General features: G+C 42.1%; 2 protein-coding genes across 3 annotated transcripts in view; both read right to left on the bottom strand.

The window, feature by feature from the left end:
* Pcca (propionyl-CoA carboxylase subunit alpha) overlaps positions 1-2,083 on the bottom strand; it is a 310,079-nt gene extending 307,996 nt beyond the window's left edge. For both annotated transcript variants that reach the window (XM_048341133.1, XM_048341132.1), the window contains exon 1: positions 1,943-2,083. In XM_048341133.1, coding sequence (XP_048197090.1) covers positions 1,943-2,047 — 105 coding nt within the window. In that variant the 5' untranslated portion in view covers positions 2,048-2,083. The remainder of the gene's footprint in view (positions 1-1,942) is intronic.
* Positions 2,084-2,661: 578 nt separating this feature from the next.
* LOC125347558 (60S ribosomal protein L37a-like) lies at positions 2,662-3,148 on the bottom strand. The gene has a single exon (XM_048340577.1). The coding sequence runs from the start codon at positions 3,049-3,051 to the stop codon at positions 2,662-2,664; it is 390 nt and encodes a 129-aa protein (XP_048196534.1). The 5' UTR covers positions 3,052-3,148.
* Positions 3,149-14,106: the final 10,958 nt, after the last annotated feature.

The following is a 14,106-nucleotide window of genomic DNA, read 5'->3' on the forward strand; positions in this document are numbered from 1 at the left end:
AGAGCTGAAATTTATATAGGAGGTGTTCAAAACAGATTTGTTGGAAAAAGAAGCTGAAAAGTTGAGGTCCTGTCCAATGAGTATATGACTGACTTCAAAACCATGCCTTTGGGGCTGGGAATTTATCCTAGTGGTAGAGTACTTGCCTCGCATACATGAAGCCCTGGGTTCCTTTCCTCAGCACCACATATATAGAAATAAGCCAAAGTGGCGCTGTGGCTCAAATGATAGAGTACTAGCCTTGAGCAAAAAGAAGCCAGGGACAGTGCTCAGGCCCTGAGTCCAAGCCCCAGGACTGGCCAAAAAAAGAAAGAAAAAACACTCCTTTTCAATATTTTCAATATGTCATAGTGCCTCTTGTGCAAATGCATGAGTCCAAATATCATAGTCATAGTGCCTCTTGTGCAAATGCAACTGATGTGGCAAAGAATAAAAGACAGTATTAATGATAAAGAACAAAAGCTACATGGCAACAGGAAGAACAGCACAGACTGGCATCTTGAAAGTGACACTAAGTGAACACGGATGCCAGCTTATTCCAAGCTCTCACCCTGCTTAGCTAGGCCTCCGTTCCCTCTTTTAAATAAGGAAGGAGGGTGGGTAGGTCATCTTTAAAATGTTTTCCAATCTAATCCCATCAGTGGTCATAAATGAAATTATATAGCACTTGTGTTTGTGTGTACACGTGGGCACGTGTGCGTGCACTCACCCACTCCAGGGGCTTGAACTCAGGGCCTAGGCACTGTCTCTGAGCTTTTTTTGCTCAAGGCTAGCACTACCACTGTAGCCACAGCTCCATTTCTGGCTTTTGGGATAGTTAATTGGAGATGAAAGTCTCACAAACTTTCCTGCTGTGGTTGGCTTTGAATCTCGATCCTCAGACCTCAGCCTTCAGAGTAGGTAGTATTACATGCATCAGCCACTGGCACCTGACCTATACAGAGCAATCTTTTAAACAAATTTTCCCTTTGGTCTTCCTTTTGGAGGGAAGGGACTTGATTCCTTTAAGGCAGGGTATCATTATGTATCCAGGACTGACCTCAAACTAACAGTGCTCCCACCTCGGCCCCTGAGTGAAGAGATTTCAGGTATGTGCCATCCTGAGCCCAACTACAATAAGCTTTAAAATGAAAGAGACAGAGACAAACACACGAGGGAAGGAAGGAAGGAAGGAGGGAAATGAAATAAGGAAGGAAGGATTTAAAAGAAGCCTACCCAGATGGCAGACAGATTTTCAGAGAACATGATTTTAAAGAATTGTGTTCAAAGGACGTAATAAACCCTCAAGTTAGCACATCTATACCCAGAAATTGCTAGACTCCGCGTGGAAGTGAAAAAGAGTTGAGACACACAAATACTCTAACATGTAGGTCAAGCTGTCACCATGACACCCTATGGGTGCACAGTAGTGAAACATGGTTTCTAGTTAGGCTAACCGGGGCATATAAAACAGGCCACATTTCGGTATGCAATTCAAGCAGGCACTTGCGAAATCTATTCGCACTGCTGACACGATACACTACTTAAAGTTAGGATAAACTCAGAGTCCTAACTATTTTAAACAGCAATTCACAATGTCCCTTTCAAAGAAGCAGGAAAGAGGTAAGAGAACATGGTAATTGTGAGAGACTCTTTTAAAAACAAGCACAGGGCCCCTCGCCGGAGGCCATCGGCGGCGGGGGGAGAAAGTGGATTCCAGATGGCCCGGCAGCCTCCGTAGGCCTCTGGCCTCCCGGAGCCAACCGCCCACCGCCGCTTCCCCCGCGGGCCCCGGGCGCGAACTCGGGGATGGAGGTGGCGAACACAGGGCAGACGGTGGCGCAACCCCGGTGAGCGAGCGCCCAAAGGGGAGGGGATGGCGCGTCGTCGCGAACGGTCCCGGCACCGGGACCCAGCCGGCGGTCGGTCTCCCGTAGCCGCCACCCAGAGGAAGCCTGCTCACCTTCAGGGTCCATAAGCCCGCACTCTTCATCAACTGTTGTGGTGGCCGCCGCCCTCGTCCGCCGGCCGCCACCAGGGCCACCGCTCCCACCCAGAGCCCCGCCATGGTACTCCCCGGTGACCGGTGCTCGGCTGACCTCTCACCCCGTGGGAGGGGGAGGGGCGGGGAAGGGGAGCGCCGGGGATTCGGCCAATCCGGAGTCACGGAGCCTCGGCCCCGCCCCCTCCCAGCCGGGGCTGGGAAAGGAGGTTGCTGCCAACTCGCTCAAGCGAGGCGCGTACGCGCGCGCACAGACGCGCGCGCGCGCTAGGACCCGAAGGCCGCGGACCCGCGCGCGGCGCGACCCCGGAGGAAAGAAGGTGCCTGAGTTTGGCGGCCTGCTAGGGGGGTAAAGTTTGCTTCAGCAAATCAACATTTAGCCGCTTTTGGATCATCCAATCCGCAGCACTCAGGAGTCCTGCCCTTTGCCCCTCCCTGCAGAGGAATCTCCTTGGAAATTATGGCACTGTAATAACCTGCTGAAGTACTACCTACTGAACTTGTACCTACTGTACTTAGTATAAGCTACCACGTGCATACCTGCTAGCTTGTAGATCCAGTGCTGTGTCACATGGGATGCCTACCATCCCCAGTGCCCGCTTTCTGTTCCCCAATGTCTGTCAATAGGTTGTTCCTTATATTTTGTCCTATTTTGTGTCCACAGTGGGAGAGCTAGTAACTTATCCTACCATGGGCGGAAGCAGAAGTTGTTTCTCAGAATTTCTTTTTTTGTTGTTATATAAATTGACCCACTTATTGTAGGGTAGGGATATCTCAGATGGCAGCGCTTCTACTGGTCTTTTTAATTCCTTCAGTCTTCTGATGGCAGACCTGACTGTGATGGCAGAATCGGTGTTGTAGGTCTGGACACCACGAGCCACTGTTTTCATGCAGGAACCACAGTGCCAGAGACCCACAGCTCGCCTCTGCTTCTTGGTCTTGCCACGGAAGGAGCAGGTGCACTTGCGATGCTGAGTTCCATTTTTTTTTTCACCATCTTCCCGAGTGAAAGCACCATGGCGGGTGCTATATTTACCGATGATGCCGACCTTCTGGGTGTGCTTGGCCATATTACCGCATCTCAGGTCCAGGCCTAGAGAGCTATTTCTTAGAATTCCTTAGGCATCTTTACATCCTGTTCTGGCTTCATGTCGCACTTAAGAAATCTAATGCCAATCTCACTTCAAGGGGTTGGGGATCTGGCTCAGCGGAAGAGCGCCTGCCTGGCAAGCGAGAGGCCCTGGGTTCAGTCCCTGGTTCCGGGAAAAAAAAGAAAAATCACAAAAAAAAATCACTTCAATTCTCATTCTCTTATTACAACTGCCCTACTTTACTGTCATATATTAGTTCTAGATCAGAAAGAAGACCGGGTTGTAGGACAGGGTTGAGGCTTGATCAGCCTCATACACAACAAATATCAAGACTGTTATACACTAGGAGACCTTGAACTTTGAACTATATATGCTTGGTGTTTAGTGAAGTTAAGTGCGGATTACTCTGTGCCATGTTCCACACTCCATAACCATGACATTTATAATGGCTCAATTTCCTTGAACAAATTCTGATCACTATACCATGTGAGGAGAAATTTTGCCTGACTATTTGCTGCATAAAGGTACAGTGGTAGTTGTCCTAATATTCATTAGGTATGTTAGACTGGAACCTTTCCAAAAATTCCCTTCCTGGTGTGGCTATGGCTATACACATATTAGAAGGAAGAAGAACTAAGAACTAAGAGCAGAACAAAGTAGATCTCTTCCCGAAAATGGAATGAAGAAATCCATAATAGTAAGTTATATAATTCATAAATGTTGGCAGTGAGGAAGTATTCAAAATCCAAAATGTGACAAAATTTTAACTACTAATGTAACTGAAGTAAACCATTGCTTAAAAAATTTGTCTTCATCTAGATGCCAGTGCCTCAGGCCTGTAATCTTAGCTATGCCTCAGGCCTGTAATCTTAGCTACTCAGGAGGCTGAGATCTGAGTAACATGGTTTGACGCCAGCCTAGAAAGTCAGGAAAGTCAAGACTCTTATCTCTAGTAAACTTCAAAAAAAAAAAAAAAAAGCCAGAAGTAGAGCTGTAGCTCAAGCAGTAGGGCACCAGTCTTGAGCAAAAGAAGCTCAGGGTCAGCACCTGGACCTGAGTTCAAGCCCTAGAAACAATACACACACACACATACATATACACTTTGTCTTCACAGTAAAAATATGAAGAACACTATTTACCCTATGAATAACCACCAAGATGTCTAAAAGTGTGGCAAGCATTTCTACTCCAAGAATTCAATAATGGGCAACTGATTGGCAAACATTTCCTATAAAGGAATAGAGCAAATATGGAGAACCATATACACTTTTGTTGCTTATTTGTCTCTTTAACAATGCTTCTAAAATGATTTTTTTTAAGGACTGGAAGCAGGGGGCTTCAGTGCGCATGCCTACTCAACTATGTGGGAGGATGAGATTCAGAGGCTTGAGGGTCAAGGACAGCCAGAGAATACATGAAAAATCCTTTCTCAATCAATGGGCAGGAGGGAGGGGGGACATGGTGGTGAGTGCCTGTTATCCTAACTGTATGGGAAGATGAGATCAGGAGGACTGGACTGTGGTTCCAGACAAGCTCAAGCAGAAAAGTCTGCAAGACTCGATCCCAGTGGAAAAAGCTGAGTATGGTAATACATAACAATCATCCCAGTTACAATAGGAAGACTAAACTTGGGAAATAGTGGTCCAGGCACATGTTCAAGCAGGAAGCAATACCCTATCTCAAAAATAACCAGAGCAGGGGCTGGGGATATAGCCTAGTGGCAAGAGTGCCTGCCTTGGATACACGAGGCCCTAGGTTCGATTCCCCAGCACCACATATACAGAAAACAGCCAGAAGCGGCGCTGTGGCTCAAGTGGCAGAGTGCTAGCCTTGAGCGGGAAGAAGCCAGGGACAGTGCCAGGGACAGTGCTCAGGCCCTGAGTTCAAGGCCCAGGACTGGCAAAAAAAAAAAAGAAAAGAAAAAAAAAAATAACCAGAGCAAAGAAGGGCTAAAGACACGGCTCCAGCAATAGACTGCTTCCCTAGCAAGGAGAGAACCATGAGTTCAAATCTCAGTACCAAGAACCAAAGAAACAAAGAGAGAGAGAGAAAGCTAGGCACACATCTGTAACTCTAGCATTAGAGAGGCTGAAAGCAGCAGTTCATACGTTGGAAGCAAGCCTGAGTTACATGGCTGAATTATGTCTCAACCTCACCCCCACAAAATAGAACTATAGGTGCAGCTCAGTGAAAGATAATTTGTCAAGTATGTATGTATGAAGCCCTAAATTCAATCCCCATCACTGCAAAAATAAACCATATATACATACATACATACATAATTTTTAACATCGTAGCTCACAGATGTTATAAAAATGGGCCAGGAAAAACTTGTCCAAATGCAATTTGCATGTCTCTAAATATAATTCAGGAACCAGTACTGTTCTGCATACTTTTTGTGAATATTCCATGGTAATATAAAAAACTTGCCTTTTATTTCTTACAAAGCTGCGATATGCTAAATATTAAGGTTGAACATAATTGAATATTTAAAAATAACAAAACAGAGGATAGAAATGTTCTCAACTCAAAGAAATTATATATGTCTAAAATGATATGCAGTTACCTCATCTGATCATTATGTTATACACATGTATTGATATGCCACAATGTACTCCTATACATCCTGTACTCCACCAATATGTATAATTTTTAATACACACATACATATACATATGTATGTGTATGTATGTATGTATGGGTTATAAGTCAGTGACAGAGCATTTATCAGAGGCCTTGGGTAAAATTCTTAGCATTACCTAAAAATAAATAAAATTAATTAATTGATCAATTAATTAACAAGTACATACCTGTCGTCCTTGCTATTCCTGCAGGAGACAGAAAGATTGCCTGACTCCAAGAGTTTAAAAACTAGCAGACTAGGCAATTACATATTTATATATATATTTTTTTTAAATCTTACCCTTATCCCAACAGAGACATATATTCAGCACTTTGAGCATTGAGGCTAGCCTGAAGATCATTTTGCAGCATGTTGCTGTCAAAGACATGTGCCATGTTTTATGAGCGTCTACCATCATTTCATGATAAGTTCTTGCCAAGATAGACTCTAGCAGCTAGAGTTCAGACAACTGACTGCGCTACAGCAGCAGCTTGGCCCATATAGCAAGGTGATGAAGCAGTTACTATAAAGAGTAGAAGACTTCAGAAGAAACACCAGTGGCAGAAATTCTGCCATCAAACGTCCATACAGTGTCCATTGTAGGCACAATGGGGCATATTTTTCCTGGCTATGTATCCTCCTAGTTAATTGTTAGGCCCTATGAAGATCTTGGGAGTTAAATCTTTTAAAAATACATTCCATTTACACACACACACACACACACACACACACACACACATTTTCTGTTGTCAGTCATGGGGCTTGAACTCAGGGCCTGAGCACTGTCCCTAAACATTTGTGCTTAATTAAGGCTGTGCTCTACCATTTTGAGCCACAACTCCATTTCCAGTTTTCCAGTGGTTATTGATTTTCTTGCCCCAGCTGGCTTTGAACGGAAATCCTCAGATCTCAGCTTCCAGAGTAGCTGGGATTACAGGTGTGACCTACCATCACAGGGTGATTCCATTTATACTTAAACTAGCTAGATTCTTCTGTTGTTTGCTACTGCAGATTCCTACTCATTAAGTTATCATCCAAAATTAAATAGTATATACATACTTAGACCAGGGAGCCTGCTATATTCACAACTTTGCTCCTTTACAGCAACTGAAGCTTGAAGTAGACATGATGTCAAGTGACATTGCCATCACAATTTATTGACCCAGCAATGTGAACCTGACCATTATGGAAGTTCTCATAAAAAAAATTCTCAGAAATGCATGAGATTCCATTCGCCTCTGTATAACAGTGTACTCCACTATGCTAAATACTGTTCTATATGCATGGCTACAACTATAGCTACTAATATTTTATCACCTAAACTAGGCATGATAGTGCCCAGAAGGCTAAGTAAGGCAGGAGAAACTTAAGTTCTAGTCTAGCCTGGTCTACATATCAAAACTCTGAATAAAAAAAAAAAAATTACCACCCAAAACAAATAAAAAGAAAAATACAAGTTAGAATGGAAAAGTGTCACAATATGGTTTATTGGTAGGGACATAGTCGCTTTAATTGGTTTGCTTTTGCTTTGGGTTTTTTACTGGTTCCAGGGCCTAGTGTTCTCACTCAGCTCACTCAGCTTGGTGCTCGTGGCTGCTACTCTATCACAACACCTCTAGCTCTGCATTTTTTTCCCCTAGTTAATAGGAGATGGAATTTACAGACATTGGTGCCTACCCTGGCTTCAATCCACAATCCTCAGATCTCAATCTCTTAGATGTAACTAGAATTATTGACATGGTCCAATGGTGCCTGACACCTAGGCAAGTTTCTTTGTTAAACTTTTTATGTGTGCATATTTCATAATATTGGCACAAGTTAAATGAAAATAAAGCCATGCCCTTCTTAGCAGCAGCAAAATAACTATTTAGGTCAGGAAAGGCCTTTACAGAGTTGGAGACACTTGTGCTGAGTCTCAAAACCTAATGAAATGATAGACATATGTACATTCTGGGTAAAGGACTTTCAAAGAGAAAAAATACAAAGAACTGTAATAATGAAGCATGCATCTAGCAGCATGCTTTTTCAAATTACAAATGCTTCGACTCGGGGCTGGGATGTAGTTCAGTGGCAAAGCACTTGCCTAGCAAGTGCAACGTCCTGGGTTCGATCCCCAGTACCAAAAAACAAAAGACCAAAAAAAAAGTACAGTCAAATGCTTCAACTTGGTTGAATGAAGTGATTAGAGGCCAATCATGAGGAATAGGCAAAGACGAGATCCTGCAAAAAGTGATTATTATACTAAGGAGCTTGGGGGGTTTATCTTAGAAGCCAGAAATCACACTTTGGCACAAAGTAGGTTAGGAGGCTGCTTATAGTTCCTTGTGGATGTGTATATGCACTGTTTGTAAACTTACAGCAGTTACCTATATTCAAAAAATGGCAGCTTTAGCCAGGCACCAGTGGCCTATGCCTGTAATCCTAGATACTCGGGAGGCTGAGATCTGAGGGTCTTGCTTTGAAGCCAGCACAAGCAGAAAAGTCCCCTCGAGGCTCTTATCTTAAAAAAAAAAAAAAAGAAAGAAAGAAAAGCTACTCAAAAAAGTCAGAAATGGCACTGTGGCTCAAGTGGTAGAGTGCCAGCCTTGAGCACAAAGAGGCTCAGGGACAGCACCTAGACCTTGACTTGAAAGCCCCAGGACCGGCTAAATAAATAAATAAATAAATATTACAGCTTTTATATAAAATTTCACAGTGCACAACATTGTGTACATCATACTTTGTCAGATTTTTAGAATTACTGAGTCAAAGGGTACCTACACTTATGATTTTGTTAGCTATAACTAAATTTCTCTCTAAGTGGGTTTTGCAATTTTACAATCACACCAGCTGAATAAGGATACCTATTTTTCTGCAGATTTACCAACAGAGTATGTGGACTTCTATGAGAACTGAGGAGGTTCTTAGACTTTTAACCTCTCTTCAGGCTAATAGGTTAGCCTGGCACAACGTGGTGGGAAAGGGTGGAAGACACTAGACTCCTATGTCAGAGACAAAGATTCTATTCCTCAGAGCACTGCAGGAGCCTAAGCTTCGTGTGGATGATGGTTCCCTTTGCCATCCATCTGACAGTAATAACAAGAAGGGCCCAGTGGAAGCTATAGCTTGGTGGGCTTGGGCCAACAAGTCTAGGAAACCACAATTCTTATTAATAGTTTTGAAAAAGTCCTACCAAACTTTTCCCCACTGAAAAATGTCACCTTTATCATCTTTGTAAGGAAACAAATACCTTCTGTCCTTCCTGGCGGTTTGCTCCATAAACATCCTGGAAAAGATAGTTGAGAACAAGAGCTGTCATCACGCAATGTATATGAACACCAGGGAGTATAGTCTCTCAACATTATGAATCTGATAAATCGAGAATAGTATTTCAGTAAATTTTAATTTGTGTTTTTTTATATAAGGAAACGATGCCGAGTACTTTTCCTAATTTTTCATATTTGCCTTTTTTTCTTTGTGCTAGTACTGGGGCTTGAACTCAGGGCCTCTTGCTCTTGCTAGGCCTTTCATCTCACAGCTAACACTACCACTTTCACTACACCTCCAGTTCTAGCTATTTGCTGGTTAACTGGAGATAAATAGTCTCTTGGATTTGTCTGTCCCAGCTAGCTTCAGATTTCAATTCTCGTATCTCAGCCTCTTGAATCACTAGGATTATAGGTGTGAACCACCATCACCCAGCTATAGTAAATGTTCACGTGGGGTAAAGCCAGCTCCTTTCTACTGCTATTGCTTTTGAGTATGTTCGTAAAAATTCTAGCATATTCATTTTCCTATGTGAAGTTTGGAATTGAGTTCTAGAGAAAACTACTGGCATTCTTTATTCAGATTAGATTAAATTTATATGTTAACTTGAGAAAACTTGAGAGGCTTATGGTACTAGGTGATCTTATCCAAGAACAGGGTTTGTGTTTCTATTCAACTCCACTTTTGTAGTTTTTTCAGGACTGTTCAAATCTTCCCCCCATGGGCTTTGTAAATAATCTTTTTTTTTTAAGTCATGGTGTTAGAACTCAGGGCCTGAGCACTGTTCCTGAGCTCTTTTGCTCATGGCTAGTACTCTACTACTTTGAGCCACAGCAACTCTTCCAGTTTTCTGGTGGTTAACTGGAAATGAGTCTCATGCACTTTCCTGCCCAGGCTGGTTTTGAACTGTAATCCTCAGATCTCAACCTCTTGAGTAGCTAGGATTACAGGCATTGAGGCACCAACACCTGGTTATAAATAATCCTTTAAACTATAGTGACCTAATCTTTTTTTTTCAAATTTTTATTATCAAACTGATGTACAGAGAGGTTACAGTTTCGTACATTAGGCATTGGATACGTTTCTTGTACTGTTTGCTACCTTGTCCCTCATACCCCCGTCTCTCCTCCCCCTTTCCCTTTCCCCCCCTGAGGTGTTCAGTTCACTTACACCAAACAGTTTTGCAAGTATTGCTTTTGTAGTTGTTTGTCTTTTTTTACCCTGTGTCTCTCAATTTTGGTATTCCCTTTCAATTTCCTAGTTCTAATACCAGTATACACGGTTTCCAATGTACTCAGATAAGATTACAGAGATAGCGTAGGTACGACCACAGGAAGGTGATACAAGTGACCTAATCTTTATATGACTAGATCAGATAAATATGATCAATTTTATTGACAGCTCTTCCTTTTGAGAAGAGGGAGGAGAAGGGGTAGAGAGGTAAACAGAGTAGTAAACAGCTTTTATGTTCCACTTTCCCTATTCTTTCTCTCCACTGAGAGACTGAAGACTTTGCACATATTAATATTGCTGTCTATACTATTATGTCATACTTGCTGGCACATTATCATTAGTAAGCTTAATTGGACAATATCACTGAGTGTAACATGAGATAAGAAATAATCTATAGGATAAATCTGGATAGCTTAGGTATAACAGGACTTTGGAGTTAAATTATTTTATTTTTAACTCAGCTCAGAGATTTCTGAAGGGTACATCTCATCTGTCAAGAGAAAAAACAGCCACAATAAGGGAAGAAGTCTCATGAAGGCGAAAGCAGGACCTCCCTGACATGACAGTGACACTGCACAGGAGAGCTCTCCTGTGAGAGGCAGATGGACCTCAGGTCATGCTAGGCGAGGAATAACAGAATGAAACTGCCTATTCTTTTCTCAGATTCTTCCCATTCCTCTTCACCACAGAGAACAAAGGTTTGTTGACAAGGACCAGAGGCGATCTTGTGATAATATTCTGTTTAGCCATCTCTCTACTGGTCCAAGCATCTCAGTCTCTTCTAAGACCCTTGAGTTATCCATAAGAAGGTAAAAGTAAAAGACCACTTTTACAGATTTCCCATGCTTTGAATGCTTCCTAGTACTTTTCTTCCCTCTTAACATATACCAGAGTATTCACACTATGAAGTACTATATACCTATGAAAGGAAATGAAGAAGCTAGGAACCAGTGGCTCATGCCTATAATCCTAGCTACTCAAGATGTTAAGATCTAAGGATTGAAGTTCAAAGACAGTCTGGACAGGAAAGTTTGTAAGACTACATTATAGGATCAAAAAGCAAGTGTAGAGCATTAGCCTTAAGCACAAAAGCTCAAGGACAGCACGCAGGCCCTGAGTTCAAGCCCCAGAACTATCACACACACACAAAAAGGCCCCCTTCACTGTTGCCCAAACTAAAGAACACTCTTACTGTCATCAAATCCTGTCCAGCTGACTGGATGACCTGTTACTGGATGACCGAGTGGCCACTGACCCTTCCAGCTTTCTGACCCATGACACATCAGCTGCCAAAGTTTACACACGCTCCAAACTGCAGAATGAAAGTAAATGTTTGTTCTCATCCTGAAGGATAGGGGGTTGGGGTATGGGTAGAAGCAACCAGACTTAGTTGAATGTGGAAAAACTTAAAAAGAGTGTTATCAAAAGGGTAAAAGGAATAAGATAGAAGAATTTGGAAGGATATATTTCAAATATTTGGCTTTGGCACCATGTGAATGTTTCTTTCTTCTTTTTTTTTTTTTTTAATAGTACTAGGGATTGAATCCAGGGTCTTTGGCATGCGAAGAAAGTGTTTCACTGCCTAAGCCACAACCCCACCTCACCTTTTTTTTTTTTTTTTAGACAAGATCCCATTATGTTTGTTACCAGGCCCTAGGGTCCAGTAATATCTTGGACTACAGGAATTTCCTAAGTATTAAATAACTCTAAAAATGTAATTTTAGCAATCACTATCAGAAGTAAAATAAAACAAACTAAATCACTAAGAATTTTTAGGTACTCCTAATCACTAAAGCCAACTGCTTTACCTCAGAGTGCATTCAACTTTTACTTCTCTGTATAATCTTTTCTTTTTTTTTTTTTTTTTTGGCCAGTCCTGGGCCTTGGACTCAGGGCCTGAGCACTGTCCCTAGCTTCTTTTTGCTCAAGGCTAGCACTCTGCCACTTGAGCCACAGCGCCGCTTCTGGCCATTTTCTGTATATGTGGTGCTGGGGAACCGAACCTAGGGCCTCATGTATCCGAGGCAGGCACTCTTGCCACTAGGCTATATCCCCAGCCCTCTCTGTATAATCTTGATATTGTTCATCACTGACTCATTATTGAAGTTCTCTTCTTCTTTTGCTTTTCTGAAACCACTTTTTTTTTTTTTTTTTTTTTTTTTGCCAGTCCTGGGGCTTGGACTCAGGGCCTGAGCACTGTCCCTGGCTTCCTTTTTTGCTCAAGGCTAGCACTCTGCCACTTGAGCCACAGCACCACTTCTGGCCGTTTTCTATGTATGTGGTGCTGGGGAATCGAACCCAGGGCCTCATGTATACGAGGCAAGCTCTCTTGCCACTAGGCCATATCCCCAGCCCCTGAAACCATTCTTACATAGTCCAAACTGTTCTAGAACTCACTATGTAAACTAAACTTTTAACTCACAACCCACCTGCCTCAGCCTCTCAAGTGCTACTGTAAGTAAATTTTGTTTTGTTTTATTTTGTTTTTGTTTTGTTTTACTGATCCTGGGGCCTGGACTCAGGGCCTGGGCACAGTTCTTGAGCTCTTTTTGTTCAAAGCTAGCATTCTACCACTTGAGCCACAGTTCTACTTCCAGCTTTTTCGTGATTAATTAGAAGTAAGAGCCTCATAGACTTTCTTGCCCCGGCTGGCTTTGAACCATGATCCTCAGATCTCAGCCTCCTAAGTATTTAGAATTATAGGCTTGAGACACTAGCACCCAGCACAATTCTTAATTTATTATTTTTAATTTACTGCCACACTCACCAATAAGAGTATATATGTTCCTAGCTTCTATAAGTCACAATTGCTTATGAAAAAATAAGATCAATTCAGAGAAAATCTTGTGATGGAGGGAGAAAAAGGAATCTATTTTAAGGGAATCATTTCTTTGCAGGTAAACATCAGTGATATAATACATGACTAGAATGTATGAGGCCCTGAGTTCAATCCACAATCCCTGGGTTCAATGCACAACACAGTAAGTTATTTTCCACTTCTGATAAATCCTAGCTATTCCTCAGGCCTAGTTCAGTTCTCTGAACTTCTGCCAAGTTCTCTCAGAGTTCTCTGGTTAGAAACATTTATTCCACCAGATACTGGTGGCTTACCCCTGTAATCCTAGCTACTCAGCAGGCTGAGATCTGAGGATAGCTATTCAAAGCCAGCCCAAGCAGAAAAGACTCTTATCTCCCATTAAACACTCAAAAAACAGAAGGGGAGCTGTGGCTCCAAGTGGTAGAATGCTAGCCTTGAGCAAAAGAGCTTGGGACAGCTCCCAGGCAGGCCCTGAGTTCAAGCCTCAAGATAACAAAAAAGAAAATAGAAAAGAAAATGAAATATTTATTCCTTCTTCTTTACTCTGATAACATAAGAGCCATCTTATGGCATCATATTTTGACAATATATTTTGGCATATATGCTTTCCACTGGTGCACTATATGCATTTTGAAAGCAGTGAGTTTGGGGATATTATTTTAAGAAAGAAAAGGCAAAATAGAAAAAAAAAAAGACCAAAATTAGGAAATGAGAGAACACAGTTGAAATAACAGAGTCTGGCCTCTATGGAAGTAAAGGTAAAGTCAGCTGGCTGACTCCCCCAAGAGGGAGACACAAGATAACACAGACGAAGACATTAATTTAAGAGACGGAAAATTTATGAACTTCAAAGATTCAAAAACAGAAATTTGCTCATTTCTGATCAACTAAAAAAAGGTCTTGTTTTGGTTTTGGGGTTTTAAAGGGATTTTGTTTAGTTTTGTTAGGTCATAATGTTTTGTATTACCTTTAAGTAGTTGGGGTTTTGAGTTTTTTGTGGGGTTTTTGTCTCTTTTACTGCTGGTACTGGAGCTGGAACTCAGGGCCTCACTCTTTCTTTTTTTTTTTTTTTTTTCCTTTTTTATCTTTTCTTTTTGCCAGAACTAGGGCTTGA

The sequence above is a fragment of the Perognathus longimembris genome, chromosome 3 (genome assembly GCF_023159225.1).
Source record: "Perognathus longimembris pacificus isolate PPM17 chromosome 3, ASM2315922v1, whole genome shotgun sequence".
NCBI classification, from domain to species: Eukaryota; Metazoa; Chordata; class Mammalia; order Rodentia; family Heteromyidae; genus Perognathus; species Perognathus longimembris.

Excerpts from the sequence above, each read along its gene's own strand:
- LOC125347558 (XM_048340577.1), bottom strand. The coding sequence starts at position 3,051 with ATGGCCAAGCACACCCAGAAGGTCGGCATCATCGGTAAATATAGCACC.